The 17,310-nt window shown below is 43.2% G+C and overlaps 1 protein-coding gene across 1 annotated transcript; it reads left to right on the forward strand.

Annotated features, from left to right (window-relative positions):
• Positions 1 to 694: 694 nt before the first annotated feature.
• LSM11 (LSM11, U7 small nuclear RNA associated) lies at positions 695 to 16,654 on the forward strand. The gene is made up of 4 exons (XM_075009538.1): positions 695 to 1,096; positions 4,498 to 4,637; positions 6,375 to 6,458; positions 7,820 to 16,654. Exons 1-4 carry the CDS (start codon positions 706 to 708, stop codon positions 8,222 to 8,224), a joined length of 1,020 nt encoding a protein of 339 aa, XP_074865639.1. The 5' UTR covers positions 695 to 705; the 3' UTR covers positions 8,225 to 16,654.
• Positions 16,655 to 17,310: the final 656 nt, after the last annotated feature.

Genomic DNA, 17,310 nt, shown 5'->3' on the forward strand with positions numbered 1-17,310 from the left:
GCCAGAGGAAGTGATAAGCGTGGAGCAAAGTATCTTGGTACTGAAAGCATTAGGGCCATGGCTCTCAACCTTTATGACTATTGTATGCCTTTCAGGAGTCTGATTTGTGTAGGATACCCCCAAGCTGCAGCTCACTTAAAGCTACTTGCTTACCAGATGAGACATAACACAAAAGCACCCCAAGCAGGGCATTACTGAAGAATTGCTTTCTCATTTTTTTACCGTGTACTTCTACAACAAATCCTTGGACTATCATATCGCTAATGCACTTCCATTTCAGTGTGTAGTTAATTGGGCAGTAGAAACAAATTGCATCCACGTGACTTTTATTTGCATTGACATAAATTACACGTAGGGAGCCGGTTGTAAAACTAAACAGCTAGTCGGCGGTGTGGCTGCCCACCCTCTGAAGAGCTCCGTATGCCCCGGCAGTAGCCGCACAGCTGGTTGAAAACCACGGCATTAAGGGCTAATAAACTGTCGACAGCCGTCGCCACTGGCCGGCGGGGGGGTCCTTCCGAACAGAGCTGTCTCCAGAGGGCCCCCGCGCTCGCTCCTTCCTGCCCCTCTCCGCAGGGCTCCCATCCCAGCGCCGTGCGGACCGGAGCCTGCTTAGCTTCGGGGGCGGCAGCACGAAGGCGCCCCCTAGCGGCGGCCGCGGCGAGCTGCAGGTTGGCCGCCCTGCGGCCTGGGCGCGAGCAGAGCATGGAGGCGGCGGCGGAAGAGGAGCCGCGGCGTCGCCGCCGCTCGGGCTCCAGCCCCGGCCGGTCTCCCAGCCCCAGTCGCCTGGACGTGAGCTCGCCGCGCTTCGACCCGCTGCTGGCGCTGTACTCGGCCCGCACGCCGCTGCCCTGCCCCGGCGCGCCCTGCTTCAACAATCTGGCCGAGTACGAGAGCTTCCAGCGGGGCCTGCGCCGCCCGGCCCGCCGCGGCTCGCCCGCCGCCCGCAGCGCCCGCCGCCGCCCGCCGCCCGCCGACCCCGAGCGCTTGCAGCGCCTCCGCAGCCTCGTGGTCCGCCGGGAGCCCGAGGGCGAGGCGGCCCGCGGGCGCGCAGGGCGCCGCCGGGCCCCGCGCAACGTCCTCACTAGGATGCCGCGTAAGAGGGGGGGGGCGGAGCGATGGGGGGTTGTGGGGCTGTCAGCGGGGGTGGGGGATCTGTGAGGGGAGAAGGCTGTGGGGGCGGGGTTATGGGGCTGCCTGTGGGGTGATAAGGGAAGAGGAATGGAGGACTGACTGGGGTACGGGGAAGGGTTGTGGGGGGGCTGGTGGTGGGGATTTGGGGGTGCCATGAGGTGGGAAGGAGAATGGGGCTGCGTGGGGGTGTGGGAAGGATTATGAGGTGCTGGCAGTGGGGAGATGGGAGAAGAGGAATGGGGGTGCTGGCGAGGGGCAGTGGGGTAAAGAGAATACGGGTGGTGGCATGTTGGGTAAGGGTTGTGGGTTGCTGGCAGTGGAAGGGGAGTTAGGGGGTATCGAATGGGGTTGAGGAAAGGGGGCTGTGGGTATAGGCTGGGATAGGGCTTGCCAGGGAGTTGTGTGGGGGGGTGCTGCAGAGACGTCGGCTGGGGGTGGCAGAGCAGCCGGGGGAGGGCTTGGAGTGTTGGTGGGTGGGGCATGACAGAATGGAGGGATATGGGGAAGGGTAGTGGGGCTGGAAAGAAGGGGATGGGGTGAGGTGAAGCTGAAGTTTTGGATGGGGTAGGGGACTGTGGCATGATACTGAGGGCTGAGGAGCAGTTGGGATTCTGAGGTGTGGGGGGCTACAGACAGGGACGGGGAACCAATGAGGAAGAGCTCTGGAGTTTGGATGGGTGAGAAGGGATGGGGATATGGGGCCCTACTGGCAGTGGTAGGGGTAGGAAAGTAGGTTGGAGAGGAAGGGTGTTGGTTGAGGGAACTTATTGTGGGGCAGAGGAGTTTGCTGGGGGAATGGAAGAACTTGGAGTACTAAGGCTGCAGCTGGGTGGAAACTAAGCAGTGGAACTGACTGGGTGCCATCTGAGCATGGAGTTGGCTAGAGAGGGTGCTGGTGAAGTTTGGGGAAAACTGCTGGGTGATTGGATGCTGTCGGGATAAACTTGGAAGCTTTGGTTGAGATGGGAAATGGTGTAATTCAGGCACATTGCAAAATGAGAGTCTCTGATCCGTCATGTGACTTTAGACCCCATGCCTTGTGTCATTACTTTTTTACCCTTTGATTTTAAGGTGACTAATCTGGGAAAAGCAGCTGCTGTGCATTTGAAAAATACTACTGTTATACCAGGCATCAGATTTCATCCTGTGCAGCTAGTTGTGAAATGATAACCACAGCATGTGTCTGTTACGTACTCTTGTATCTTGATCGGTAACTGTACATTTCATTGGCATAAATACAGTGTTGAGGTTTCTAGTGACAAGATGATAGAACAGCAGATCAAAGCTGGAGGGAGCTGTGATATCACCAGATGCATGAACTATAATTATTGCTGTTCAGAGATTTGTTTATAAATTAATACCTACAGTCAGGGTAACAGCATTGCACAGTAAACTCTTTCATATCCGGCATTCTATCATCCAGAACTCTCAAATATCCAGCATTTTAACCATATGTAAATTTTAGTTACATTTTCCATAAGTACAGTATAGTGAAAGTAAACACAAATAAATACAGCAAATACAATGTAAGTTTATGATGTACAGTACTACTGTTGTTGGTAAATAAAGTATATAAAGTACTCTACATACATTTTTGTTTGCTAATATCAAATCTTGTTTTTCTTTTGTATTATGCATTGCTAGGTATACTCTATTTTATCTGATATTTGAGTCCTGGGGCTGCTGAATATGATGAGGTTTAATAAAGTTTGTGACATTAAGGTGCTCAATTTGGGCACCTATATCAAATCACTAACCTGTCAAATTAAGTGTAAGTTCAGGTTCATTTAACTTATAAATTGTGTACATTTACTGGGTTGCAGTGGCAATTTTACTAACAGAAGCAACTTTAATACGCTCTATTCTTCAAAGTAAAAGACTAAAATGTTCACAATATTGGGGTCAGGTTTTATAAGGAACTACATGTTTGGGTAAATTTCTTAAGTAGTATTAAATAAATATTCAGTTTTCTGAGGTTTTAGGTTTTGCAGTTTTCCTGAATGTTAATAGAAATTGCAGGGCCAATTCATGGCTACATCTGTGTTACCAAGTTTGACTACTGGGATTCAACACTGGTACAACTTCACTGGGGTAGTGCAGGTGACAGCGAGTGCAGACCACTCCATTGTCATGGGGCTGCATGTAGGTTAATTACTAGACTATCTGCATCCTGTATGCCAAAATCTAGACTATTTGAATCCTATGGCAGGTATGTTTGTACAGTTTTCCCTGTCTTTGCACCCTCATTAATGTCTGGTCACTAAGAATAAAACAAGTGCTGTTCTGCAGCTGAACAAACTGTTGTTCAGGGCTGGTGTGTAGTCCTTTCCCTTGTCTCATAAGAAGTTAAGTGTATTTTTGTTAGACCGTGCTGCACAGCATTTGTCTGCTCATGTAACTTACTATGAAATAATACATTGAGGTATGTATGAGGCTGGGGAGAATGTTGCATTAGTGGGTGCTGCTAAGGCTCACCTGAAACAAGAAGTGCTCAGTAAATTACACACTGATTCAAGGAGGTGGTCAAAGATCTAGTGAAAGTCTGTTTCAGAGTTGCCTTGTAAAGAGAAGCTGTGTTCCCCCAAGATCACTCATTTTTGCCGACACAAGTTAGCTATCTTCTTGGAACTTAATAATTACGCTTGTTTATACTAGGAACGTAACATTCTATTTAATTGGTTTACCAGTTAAATGCTAGGTTTAACCCGTTAGCTAAGCACGGCAGGAGGTAGGGGTGGAAGAGGCTGCTCCAGACCAACTGCAGCGTCCTTGCCTATGGTGCCACAGCAGGTGGGGGGGGGCTCCAGCACAGCTGCAGCAGTCCCTGTCCACAACAGCCTGGCCCGGGAGCTCCTCCCGCTTTCCTTGTACTGGCAGGACTAGAGCACCCTGTGCCTGCAGCGGATGGGGGGGGCACTGCTCCAGCCCCGATCAGTTAACTGTAACCAGTAAGCCTCATTCATTTAGTGGGAGGGTTACAGCTTAACAGTTAGACTTTAACATACCTAGTTTCTACATGGAACATGTACCAGGACCGTTCTTGACAGGGATGGGGTTCTTATACCTTGTTCCTTGTAAACAATTAAGTGGCTGGTTTTTAGACACAGCAAAATTGTTTCCTGTTCTTCTTGGTCAGGCTGTTTTGGCTGTTGATTGCATGCACTGGGACAGTAATATACCACAGTCTATTATCCCACTGTAATTCGATGTTCCCAGCACTGAGAATTACATTTGTCTTAATGCGATACAATGTAACAACGAGAAGGTTTTCTTGTACCTCTAGAAAGACTCAGAACCTCTGTATTTAGAAGTTGTTGTGTAAGACCTGTGTACTTCATTGATGGTGTTTTGTATTTGTTCTAGTTCACGAAGGCAGCCCTCTTGGTGAGCTTCATCGTTGTGTCAGAGATGGTGTAAAAGTCAATGTCCACATACGAACTTTCAAGGGACTGCGTGGAGTCTGCACGGGGTTTTTGGTTGCATTTGACAAATTCTGGAATATGGTAATTATTGCATTAATCCTTGACTTACAACCTTTGCGTTGGATGCATCCAAACTGGGAGAGGGACTAAACTAGCAAACTTGAAAGAAGTGGGAGTGTGGTATTGTAGATCGTAAACCCATTTTGCTCTTGTACTGTATGCTAGATCACTTTCACAGTTTTCCTAGTTTTTGGTACCAAACACAAGGAGTTAGAATATAAGAGAGCAGAAATCTTTAAAAACTTTTCTGCAGGATCTAGGCATGATATACTGGAAACTACTTCTCTGTCTTTCCTCAAAGCAATACCTCTTGGGTTGTGATGTTCCCCTCCCCGATCATTTTCCTTGAGCCTCATGTTGTTTGCTCAAGGAGACTGATTTTCTGTCATATGATGTCACTCTTTAAGCTATTGCTTTGTCCACATGCTAACCTATACTTCCACGTATACCATGGAGCTAGAGTGGTGCTTCATACATTGCGCAGTTCTCCCCTTGGAACTGTTTGTATCCTAGTCTAGCTGTAGGGCCTTAGCCGTCTTCTCCTTCAGCAGGCTCTCTTCCACAGTTAATCCTCAGGCTGAAAGGCTATGTGTACACTAGCTCCCCCCCGCCCCTGCTTTCAAAAGAGGGGATGCTAATGAGACACTTCGGGATATGCTAATAAGGTGCTGCTAGCATAATGGCAGCCGCAGCACTTCAAAAGTGCTGCTTTCGATCAAGCGTGGCTTGTCTACATGGGGTGCTTTTTGAAAGGACCCTGAACATTTGGAAATCCGCTTATTCCTATAACCAAATAGGAATAAGGGGATTTCCAAGTGTGCAGGGTCCTTTTGAAAAGGACTCCGTGTAGATGAGCCATGTGTGATCGAAAGCAGCACTTCTGAAGTGCCACAGCTGTCATTATGCTAATTAGGTGCTGCATATTCATTGCAGCATCTCATTAGGATATCCCAAAGTGTCTCATTAACATGCCTTTTCAGAAGGGCAGAGGCTAGTGTAGACATAGCCAAACAGTTCAGCAAGCAGGCCTACTCTTGTTATGGGCATGATGGGAGCATATAGGTGGGTCTGCTTCCTAAAGCTCATCTCAGCTGGCTGGGATAGATGGGGAGCCTTCACTAGTCCATTCCAAGAGGGTCCTAGTCCCAGCCCCTTAAAGAAACAGTAATGGGATTTTCTTCCGAACACTACCTATACGTGGGACCACTTTCTCTCTGGCATTATTTCCTAGGATTTTGTTTGTATCAGATCCCTTCATCATAAAGGGCTACACCAGGAGATAGGGAGCTGACCCCAAGGTCCTTTTATGCTAATGGGGACAGACTACCATGTCACCCTGCTACAAAAACAGAGTAAGGCAAGAGCACCCCAAGGTTTTAAGAGGGAATATTGGATTCAGGGAAGACAGACATCAAAGGATTTTGAGCTCTTGAGGGAGAAGGCTGAAAATAGTGGAAAGTGACGTCAATCAGTATTATCTTGGAACAGAAATCGAAAGGATTTATGAGTGGGGATGATGGGAAGGTTTTGGGGGTAATGTAGAAGCAACTGTTAGGCATTAGCAGTTTTTTGTTTTTATACTTCAGTATAACTAAGTGTCTTGGACATAAAGAAACAGACTCCTATGCAGTGCTTGTTCTTAGATTGTCTTTCAGACAGAACACTTGTTGATTACTTAAGAAGCTATGGTATGATCTTATGAAGGTCACAGAGTTTAGAACTTCACATTGAAATATTTCCCTTCCTGTCTTTCTCTAGGCTCTGATGGATGTAGATGAGACATACAGAAAACCTGTACTGGGCAAAGCATTTTACAGTGAACCTCAGCTGACTCTTACGAGGGTAAATAGCTTTCTAATAGCTTATTAATGGACCTTCTGTGCCTTGCTTTTGCACTAGATAAAAAGTTGGTGTTTCCATCTGAAACTGTAGTATTTACTTTCACAAGTAACTCTAGAAGATTATTAGAACTGAAAGAGTTCAGAGGGTAAACATTTTTCAGTTTTATTTCAATTTGTTTACTTTGTGCATTTGTTAGCACTTCGTCCATAGTCAGTTTTACTTGAGAGTCATTTGAATGTCAGTTTGCTGGAATACTATGGATACTGTCCCCCTCAGGTCCTGTTCTAGAGGTCAGGTACCTGCTGTTTTCTCAAGCACCACAACAGGTTGTCCACAGTCACAGCACAGCTGAAACTGAAGAGACAACAGGCATACATGTGAACAGCCATGAAGGGGCAGCATAGCCCCATGAATGTTTAGTGTTGTTGCTTTGTACCCGATGAGAAGACCCTTCTAAACATCAGTGGAGTAAAGAAATCCTTGAACAAATTTTATAAAGCATTTGTTTTTAAATAGTGTGTTCCAATTTTAAATCTGTTTTACAGATCCCTCTTTTTCCCTCCTCCCCCTCTTTTTTCTTCAATTTATCAGTTAACAGTATTCAAGTTGCCTCTGTTCCTTTTATGCCCGTTTATACAGGGCCAAGAAACCTCTTGGCCAAAAACTGATCAGGTTGAGCAACCCGGTGTCTATTTTACATGTCCACATTACATATAATTCACGTAATGTGAGCATAAGAGTTCCTCTTCCAACTTCAGCACCTCTGTATTTTCAGATTAATTAACCATGCCATCCTAGCCATTTTTATGGATGTTTACTATTGGTTTTGACTGCTCACTGCCCAAAAGAGTTCTCTTCTGGAATATCTGTAATAAGACATTTGGGGCACCAAGGATCTTTGTGAAGTTTTGGCATTTTGATGCTTGGCATCACAACTGTTCCTCTGCTGGCTGACGGGGAGAGGTTGGGGATTCCTTTAGAAGAATCTGATTGTGTTTTGGAGGTAGACGGTGGATTAGAAGTCATTGAACAACATTGATTCTTGTCTCCCCTGCCCTAGTGTTGCATATTGGTTCCATGGCAATATTGCCCTTACAAAACCAATTTCCCTATTAGTGCTGAGATGCCAAAGGCATTCTAGCATACTCAGTCCTGCAGATCCTGGCGTGTGAGACACCCATTCACTTTACTACTTGTTCTGACCCTGACAAAAATCTAATATTGGTTGATGATAAAATTCTCCACGCATTGTGTCCATTGGCTGCTGATTCTGGGCCAGGGGGTTAGTGTTTCATTGAGGAGTGGAGAATGAGAAGCTTATGTTTGTGAAAGTGATCCTTTACCTGAATGTTCCCTTGCAGCTGTTTGACAGACTCAAGCTGCAGGAATCCCTGATAAAGAAGGGAGCTGACTCTAGGATTGCAACAGAGGAGCCAGCCCTGACAAATGAATCAAAGATCTCTGGATGGAAAGCTGGGTCGGGACTGGGCAGAGCAGAGGACGAGTGTGGTATGCAGAAATTTTTGGATGGAGCTGGAGAAAAGACGACAATGAATGACAGCTTGCATCTGGCAGTCAAGAATAATGCTGACCTGCTGAGCAGGACTGCCCAGACACAGGGCATGAGTGCAGGGGGTGCTAATGCAAAAGGCCAGCCACAGAAAAAGCGGAGGCCCAAAGTGGATTATCAGCAGGTGTTTAAACGTCATATAAATCAGATATTTATTCGCGGTGAGAATGTCTTGCTTGTTCATTTAGCACATTGACTTGGCTGAACCTTAAGTATATTTAACACAGCATGAATTGCAGCTACAGCTCTGTGTTACTTAGCATTGTTGTGAAGTACCCCGGTATCATAACTTTTTCCCTTCCTACAGCCAAAACAGGATAAGGGAAATTGATACAAGCTTATCAGTTAGCTGCATCTTGAGCAACTGCCGGATCAGTCTTGGTAGACCTTCTCCATTCAAGGAAGGCAAGTTCAGCAAGAGTTGCTTCTGAAAGGATGAAGACAATGAGAAGAATCCTCAAAGCAGGACAGGAGTCTTCCTAACATTCTAAATTAAGAAGGTGGAGGGGTGAAATCATTGTGCTTGGTTACGGGTCTAAATAGTCACCTCATGTTCGAAGAGCATGCAACTCAGCATGCAGTCTGAAAAGAGTGACCAATGCAAAGTACTGCTTCCTAATTGCAAGAGAAATCGGTTTCCAATGAGACCAACAAATGATGTAATTATTTAATAATAATTTAAAATCTGGCAAAGAATCATTCTTGTATCTCAATGCGTAAAGGAATCAGGAGCCCAGGCAAAAGGAGGACAACAGTAATGACATCAACCATTTGTTTCATGCTGTGTGGCAAGCACAGCTTTTAAATGCACCTCAGTCCTGAGCTGCGGCATCAAGTGTTGTGCAAGCCTGTTTCTTGAACAAAGACTGAAATTTTGGGATGTCCTGATGTGTCCAAATAAGTACCAGAAGATGTCTCTCCCACTCTTCACCCTTCAAAAAAGAAAAGAAAACGCTTTAAGTTAGGGTTTGAATTTGTCTCCATTGTCATAGCTCGGGCTCTCGCCCACTTGCAATGCTTTCTCCCTGCACTGCCAATCAGCAGTTCATGTAGTCAAATCTAATAATTGTCTTAGCATTTCTTTACGAAACCCAAGAAATCTACTGCAGTCTTTGTATTTCTTTTCCCTTTGCCACATAATATAACAGTGAAATGTGAGACTACGTTCTTTTCTTTTTAGATTTGATAAATAACAACTTGTACTTAGCACAGTTGTACTGTATCTCTGTACCTTTGAAGTTCTACATTGAATCATGAAATGCCGCTTCTCCAGGTGTTCTGGTGGGATCACAAATCTTACTGATTGTTTCTGAATAGTATTTGTGTATGCACAGTGATCCCTCTAATTCCAGTTGAATTGAATCTGAGGAGTAGTGAGCATTAATTTTTGTGTTTTTATAATAACCTTAAGACACAGCAAATCAGTGTTTTCTTCCTAATATTTAAATCTTTGAAGAATAGCTTCAAACCACTGCAGCATATAATCTTCACCAAAAGCTATTGGTAAATTCCTGGAGTCTAAAGCCAGAAGGATCCATTAGGTCATCTAGTCTGCTTTTTTGGTATATGATCCAAAAACCAAGGGAGAGGTAAATAATGGACCAGTCACTGATTCAGAATTATCTGGATTGGGTAAACTGGGTCCAAGCAAATGAGCCTTTTCATACTGTCAAGTGTAAATGTATATATCTAGGAACAAAGAAAGTAGGTCATGAAGGCTGAGGTGACTACCCTGGGAAGCAGAGGCTATGGAAAAGATTTGGCTGTCATGAGGAATAATCACCAGAACATGAGCTCCAGATGTGACACTGCGGCCTAAAGAGCTAATGCAGTCCTGGGATGCGTAAATGGGTGTCTTGAGCAGGAACAGAGAGATTATTTTTCACTCTGTATTGGCACTCTCACCTACTGGGATCCTGTGTCTACTCCTGGTACCAACAATTTAAGAAGGATGTTGATAAATTGGAGAGGGTTCAGAGAAGAAAGAATGGGTAAAGATTAGAAAACCTGCTTTTTAGGGACTGACTCCAGGAGCTTGATGGGCTTAGTTTAACAAAGAGAAGGTTAAGGAGTGATTTGAATGCCATCTGAGTAACAAATATGTTAGTAATGATCTCTCAAGTTTATCAGAGAAAGGTGAAGCGTGATCCAATGGCTGTAACAAACTACACCTTATTTCCAGCCTGAAATGTATGTACATTTTTAATAGTAATTAACCACTGGAATCATTTGCCAAGGTTTGTAGTGGATTTCCCATCATTAACTATTTTTAAATCTAAGAATGTCTTGCAGTTATTTTTTTGGGGCTGTTCTCTGGCCTGTTCTATATGGGAGGCCAGACTAGATGATCACAGTGGTCCCTTTTGGTTGGGCTCTATGAATCAATATCACAGGCCATTGCATTTCACTCATGTACTCTTGTATTGGCCTCAGTTATCTTGCTGCATAGCAGCTTCCTGCTAGAAATGTAGGTTAGGGGATGAGAGAACAACTTCTTAATGCTTTATAACCTGAGTCATAATGCAATAAAAGTCAGTCCTAGAAGGTATTGTTTATACAAAAGATAAGGAGTAAACTTTCCTATGAAAAATTATGTATAATTGTTTATCATTAGGAATACATTTGATACACCTGCCATTTAGCAGGAGTTTCAGGATATTCAAAGCAGCCCTTTGTCTAGGCAGCTGTTTGAAACTTATGTACAAATTTCACATAAAGCACTTATTATGGTTGATGGATAAGTCTCCAAGTCAGCAGTTCAAATCCACTCTTGGATACTAAAGGCTGAAGGTGAAATGGAATCTAATCACAGTCGCTGAAGATTACAGTGGGCATAAAACAAATGCAATAACATTCTGAAAACTCACTTTTAAAAAGTGAATTACTGTAATGTCTTATAATTAAGCTTAGCTTTGTTACCAGAACCACCATCTACTCTCTGAGCTCAGACTTTGAGCATTGAAAAGGCTCCTCTAGTTTCAGGCTGTATCTATTCTTCTTTTGAGTTAATATTTTCCATATTCTTAAGCTTTCTTATTGATTCTTCCTTCTCTCTGCTTTTCTTTCTAAAATCTTGGAGCAGAAATTTTATTTTTGTATTTGTCCTTAATTTATTCAGCCTTCCCAATTTGGCTTTCTATTTAGTCTTTTTATGGAGAGTGCTCTCATAACAGTTATTAAGTTGTTGCTTCAGAGTGCAGCCAAAGCTTGTACTTCTGTTTTGACCTCTCAGCATCTTCTGTCACACTGGGTTACTGACTTTTTTTTTTTTTCATTGCCTCACTTGTTTTTCTGACTCTGCACTCTCATGGTTTTCTTGTTGAAATCTGTTTCATAGGGGATCCTGGAACAATCATTTCTCTGACTCATATCCCCTCAGCCCAAAGGGTTCTGTTCTGTGTCCCCTATTCTGTTTCTTCCAACTTGCTTGCTGCCCAGGCCCAGTCACTAAAGTAATATGCATTTGTGTTCCTCTTTTCCTTTGTCTACTTTATCCGTAAATCTTTCTACCTAGCTTGATTCCATTTTCACTCAGACTAAAGCCACTTGTCTTAAATTAGATATGATTGAGATGAGCGTTCTCTTCATCTCCACTGCTCACTGTTCTTATTTGATTGTTGTTGATACTCTAGTCTACTTCTTGCTGCTACTATGTGTCTTGATAGTCTCTTGAATCAACAACTTTTTCCCACCCTCGTCTCTTGTTAAACTTTACTGACCTTTTCAACATATCATATCTGTAGGTTTCTTATTTACATTAGAGTGAAAATCTTGATCCAGGACCTGCTTGTTTTGTGCCTTGATTTCTATCTTGCTGTTAATATTCTTTTCCAAAATCTTTTCATCCGCTACTTTGGTTGATTAACTGTTTATCAGGTGTACCTTTTTCTAATATATTGTCCCTCAGCCGCAAACAAATCAGTAGTGATCCTGTGTGTTATTTTTATGCATATGCAGTGCTTTGGGTAAAAGTTACTCTCAGGGGCTTGGCTAGATGGGCAGTCAGTCTAGAATAACTATTCCTGATTAACTCCACGTGTGGACGTGGTGATTCTGAATTTAAAATGCTAACTGGAATAGATAGGTTTAAAATTCACATTCTCCTTTATTAGAGATTAACATCTATGTGTTTGTAAGCCCTAAAGAAAATCTTTGATTTTTGTGGAATAAATTCTTCCACATTATCTAAATCTTCAAGTTAATCTTTGCAAAACTATTTAAAAACAGATTGTCTTATTTACATTTATTTCCTCAATTCTTCTCATAGGTTATTTTTATGTAAAATCAGGGTCTTTGTTTCATACATATACTGTTTGCACCCACAATTCATTTGCCACATCAGCTAAATGCATATCACAAATGACAGAACTTCAGGTGAAAAACAAACAGCAGTAACAGATGGGAAAACAAAGAACTACATGAAACCATTAAGACTTTGGACAGAATATCTGTAGTAAACTAGAAAGGGTTGGACATGCCAATTGCATTCCATCTAGTTATTTTTAATAACTTCAAATCATTGGGCTGCAGTGATTCACTAAGTGTGTGTTTGAGATGGGCCAGATTTTATTGCATGAAAACAGAGTCCTCTAAAATGCCTTTGAGGAAGAGTCATGAATACCTGAAAAATTTTAGAAATGCTTCTAAAAATACTAAGAAAATACAGAATCTGTGGAATCATTTGATGTCAATTCTTACAATGATGAAAGGTCCTTCAGTCAAACTGTGCTGTCGCAGTGTACTGGAAACACAATACAGTGGGGAAAAAATCTACTACTGCTTTACTTTTATTTTAAGTGATCTTTAAACCAGAACCCTATCCCTACCAGGACCAGAACTGTGTTAGTTACAGTTGTATTTGTGCACAGAAGCTTCTAAGGAGAGTTATAGCCTTACTTGGCCAGCAGGTGAAATACAGTTGAAAGTGTCATGGTTCTGGTTCTTTTTGTGGACAGGACAAGAATGATTGACGGTGTTTTCCTGCCATATCGGCCGTCTTGTCAATGTGATTTTTGCATTAGCATAAATGAGCCCGAAGAAATATAACCAGCTTTAATAGAAAATATAAGATGTTTGATCCTCTTCTAAACTGATTCACCTATCTCTAGGTAACTGACTTTAATACTTGTATTTTCATTTCCTGCCAGATAATTTTTTACTATGTGTCTAATCTATTAATTCTCTTTTGTGACCAGGATTGCTTTTTCTAGGTATGGATTTTTCCTTGCACAAATTTTGGAGATAGATGTAGACTGCCAGGAGGCATAGGTTCCAGAAAATGACATGGGCTGTTTGGTGGATCTCTTTTCCATGTTTTATGGATCAATTGGACAAGGCTTTTAAACTCCATCTTTGGGCAGAAACCTTAGCTGGGATTATTCTTTGACCTGGCTGGCGTGAACTTTAGGGTTTATTTTTGTTTTCTTTCCTGTTCCTACAGAGAGAGGTTTCCTAGTTTGTTACAAAAGAGGTGTGCATTGTCTTTTCAGACTACTTTCCAAGGGACAGACTACTGTGGAGTGACTGTCCAAAAATAAACCCTAGCAAACGAAAGCTCTGAAGTCAGGTGTACACCAAGTGTCTTTAGCAGCCAAAGTAAGCTTCAGTTCATGCCTCGAAGTCCTTAGTGTATATTGCAGTAGTTAGAAATCCCTTTCTGAGGAATATAACCTAAGCCACATTTTGCATTTTCAAAGTGTGCAGGTGGATGATTCTTTGGGAAACCATCAGAGAACTGGAAGAAAAATTAGGTATTTCCCTTCCATAGTCAGTAGAAAAGAGACTTAAGATCATTTGACCAATGGGAAATACTCCCTTCAAGGCTTCTCTTCTTCCCAGATCCTTAGGCTTGATGGCAGCTATTGTGGAGAAGGCTAGAAGCAAGGCCAGTTGCAGAAGTAAACAAAAATCACACCTGAGTGTCTTCTCCCCAGGCCAGAGCCCTTGGGGGACACACTCATTCAGTTTGCAGATATCTATGCTTTCACATCAGACAGATGGGTTCTGGAGAGAGCCCATGTAAGCCTGCCTTCTGGCAGCATATTAGGGATGTCTTACCTGGCTTTGGAAGATTCTTGAGCAGAACAGCATGGGTGCTTCATCTTTAGAGGGCCAGCCAGCAGCTCTGCAGATGTTTATCTGGGTGTTTTAATGCCTGCAAAACTGTGGCAGTTTCTAAGGTCCATGCAGCCTTCCCCTGTTATCAGGTGCTGGAACTCTGCAGAACAGTGCAATGTAATTAACAGTGAGTCACTCTAAGGTCAGATCAGGTGTGTTTAATTAACTGCAGTGTGGGAACAGGTGGTCTGGGAGGCAGAGGAGCAGGGACAGATCAGCGCTTCAAGGAAATCTTCAGACTGCCAAACTTGAGGAAAGCATTTAAGGTGAGGTACATGTTTCATTTGGTTAACAAAACTATCAAGCCCCAGAAGCGGATAAGTTGAGAGAGAGAGAGAGAGAGAGAGTGTGTGTGTGTGTGCGGTTTGTTCCAATGCTGTAATGGAGATGGCACTCAAACTGTTTCAGACAATATCTTTGTCTTGCCACCAAGGTAACATTACGTCCATGTGGTATCCTGTCTGTGAAGGCAGTGATGTGTTGCCTGCCTACAAAGGGGTCCTAAGTACACACTTCTTCATAGGTCACAAGGTTGAATTTCCTTCCTTTTGTCTTAATTTTGTGGCTCGAGGAGGAGATCGCATCTGCTGGGTATAACGAAAGTTTTTGAAACTTATTTGGAATTAACAAGTGCTTTCAGCACGTCCACAGCTGTCTGTGCCATGTCTCACTAAGGGAAAAATTTGTTTTTAAGGCTTCAGTTAAGTCTGAAATTACACGGTGGAGAAGCTTACCAGTCTGAGCAGCTGGTTCTTTCTATATTGACATTCTGGGCAGGAAAATCTCAGGGCAATAATGAAGAGATTGGAAAGGGAGGCAACTGGAGCCCCATCTATACGGCCGCTGCACAATGAATGCACAGATTTTGGTGGACGGGTACTGCATGCAGTAATAGTCTATCCATCCACCCCAAATTCCTTCCTGTACATCTAGGTTTGCCATTTCCCTTAGTCCATCCTTTAGGATTTCATCACCATTGACCTCCCATACTATGAAATGGTGAAGCTGGGTCTGATTACAGCAGAGACACACATATCCAACAACAGCTTTTCTTCTCTATCCTCTTCAGTTATTGGTCATCCCTGGGTGGTTTGTCCTCTATAGGTACCATGGGAAGCGTTGAGAGAGCTCTCTCAACTACAGAACTTCCATGACATAAGTTCACTGTATATTTTACCGCATATGTGAAATGTGCACACTGGCAGTGGAGGGGACACAGCCAAGCCATATCTCTGCTTATTGACACATTTGATCTTGTCTCCAAAATTTGCAGAAGAAGCCCATTGCAGGGAAGGGAGGACCAGGTAAGAAAATTTTGTCTTTTTTGCAAGAGAGAGATGGGAGTATTGTTGATTCTTGTTCATTTCCTAGGGATGGAGGGAAAAGGACCACTTCAGTGGGGGAATATCAGAGGTAGTTTGTCTCATGTTAACAGGCTCTTTTAGATGTCATTTATAAGTGCCCTTGCTCTCAGCTGACAGAATGAAAGCCCGTCAAAGAAGGAGAAATGGCTTTTGGTGTTCCGGGATAGCTATTTATTAGCTTCTAGCTTCATAGCATACAGTTGGGTGACTTAGCTGAAGAAAATTAGTACACCTGAGACTTTCAGTCAGCCTGGGATTCGTTGAGCATGAAAAGTAGTTTGATTGGGTTGTACAAAAACTTATTCATCCCTCTTTCCTCACAAAGATTGGTGCTCTCACTCAGGAAAGAAATGAAAGCTGCTCCTGCTCCTTTTATAATTGCTTCTGATTTTCCCTGCTTCAGAGCAAAGTGCAGCTGTATCATTGTATCTTATACTGAATAGATCATTTGAAGGTGAAAAACTGAGAGAAATGTTCCACTTATTTAAAACCTAAACTGGGCATTATTAGAGGAGTTGAACAGGCTGACCCTGGTTCTGATGTTGCTTGTATCTAGTGTAGCTGCATGGGTGGAACTTGCTAATCAGTTACCCATATATAAAGCTATATAAGTGAAACCCAGAAGAACAGCATGATCTACTGGATTGAACTCGGGACTGGCAGTAAGGAGCTCTGCTGAGTTCTAACCCCACTGCTAACTTGCTGCCTGGCTGCAGCAAGTTTATGGTCTCTCTGGCTTTTCACATCTGCTTATCTCACCACATGTGTGCGCTGTATAAATGCCAAGTGTTCTCAAAGCCATAATAGATCAGGTAAAGCAGATACAAGTCAGCTGCCATTTTATGGCACTTGATCTTTTAGCTTCATGTTCTGGTACATTACAGGTATGCCGATTGCTTGAAATGCATGTCTACAAGGCAACAGCCGGAGTGACTGCACAGTTCTGTTTCACAACTGGTATGCTATGATCTGGTAAAATGGCTCTAAACAAGTGTGTAACTTGCTCATAATTATCCTTGTCTTCCTAACTGTTTAGTGTCTCAGAAGGAATTGCTGCTGTGAATCTAACAGAATTTGCTATCCAGATACAAATATTTGTATAAAAGTGCTGCAAATGCGAAGCAATAAAAATCTGTGTAACTGTGGTTGTTTCAAAGGGGTTTTTGTTGTTGTTTGTTGCTCTCATCGTCAAGGGGCTCCTACCGTAGTGATTAGAGCAGAAGACGGCATCACATGTAGACAGCTGTCAACTTGTGGGAGGTGAGCAGTATAGTGAAAATAGGGTTTGCATCCATAAATCAAGGAACTACAGGTTGAACCTCTCTCATCGGGAACTATCAGCCAGCAAACTCTGCCATCTGGCAAACTCCATCATCTGGCATAATTTTAGTTAGCTGGATGACCACTTACCATGGGTGTGGCTGAGTTTCCTGTAGTCCCTTAAAGTTTGTTGACAGCCATCTATCCTGGCTCTGTGCTGTTCTTTAGCTGTAACTTACCCCTAAATGGAAGTAGTGGAAGTATTGGTAATGCTGCTAGAAAATATTGACCTCCTGTCTGGCAAATTCTCTTGTCCAGCACCAGTCAGGTCCTGAGAGTGCCAGATGAGAGAGGCTCAACCTATAGTTTGAGAGGATTTATTTCGCTTTAACAGTGGACCAATTTAATGCAGAGTATTCCAAGTGCTATTCAACAGCTGTTAATTTTTATCCTATGACCCCAAAATAGAAAAGTTGTCTATGCCCTGGCCATTGGATTCGGTCTCTGCAGTGTAGGTGACTGGTTGGGCAAGATGTCTAAC

The sequence above is a fragment of the Carettochelys insculpta genome, chromosome 15 (genome assembly GCF_033958435.1).
Source record: "Carettochelys insculpta isolate YL-2023 chromosome 15, ASM3395843v1, whole genome shotgun sequence".
NCBI classification, from domain to species: Eukaryota; Metazoa; Chordata; order Testudines; family Carettochelyidae; genus Carettochelys; species Carettochelys insculpta.

What these genes read in the sequence shown, in the direction of transcription:
- LSM11 (XM_075009538.1), top strand. Translation starts at nt 706, where the DNA reads ATGGAGGCGGCGGCGGAAGAGGAGCCGCGGCGTCGCCGCCGCTCGGGC. An exon ending in CGTCCTCACTAGGATGCCGC is followed by an intron (nt 1,097 to 4,497) that starts GTAAGAGGGGGG and finishes TATTTGTTCTAG; the next exon opens with TTCACGAAGGCAGCCCTCTT. An exon ending in TTGACAAATTCTGGAATATG is followed by an intron (nt 4,638 to 6,374) that starts GTAATTATTGCA and finishes GTCTTTCTCTAG; the next exon opens with GCTCTGATGGATGTAGATGA.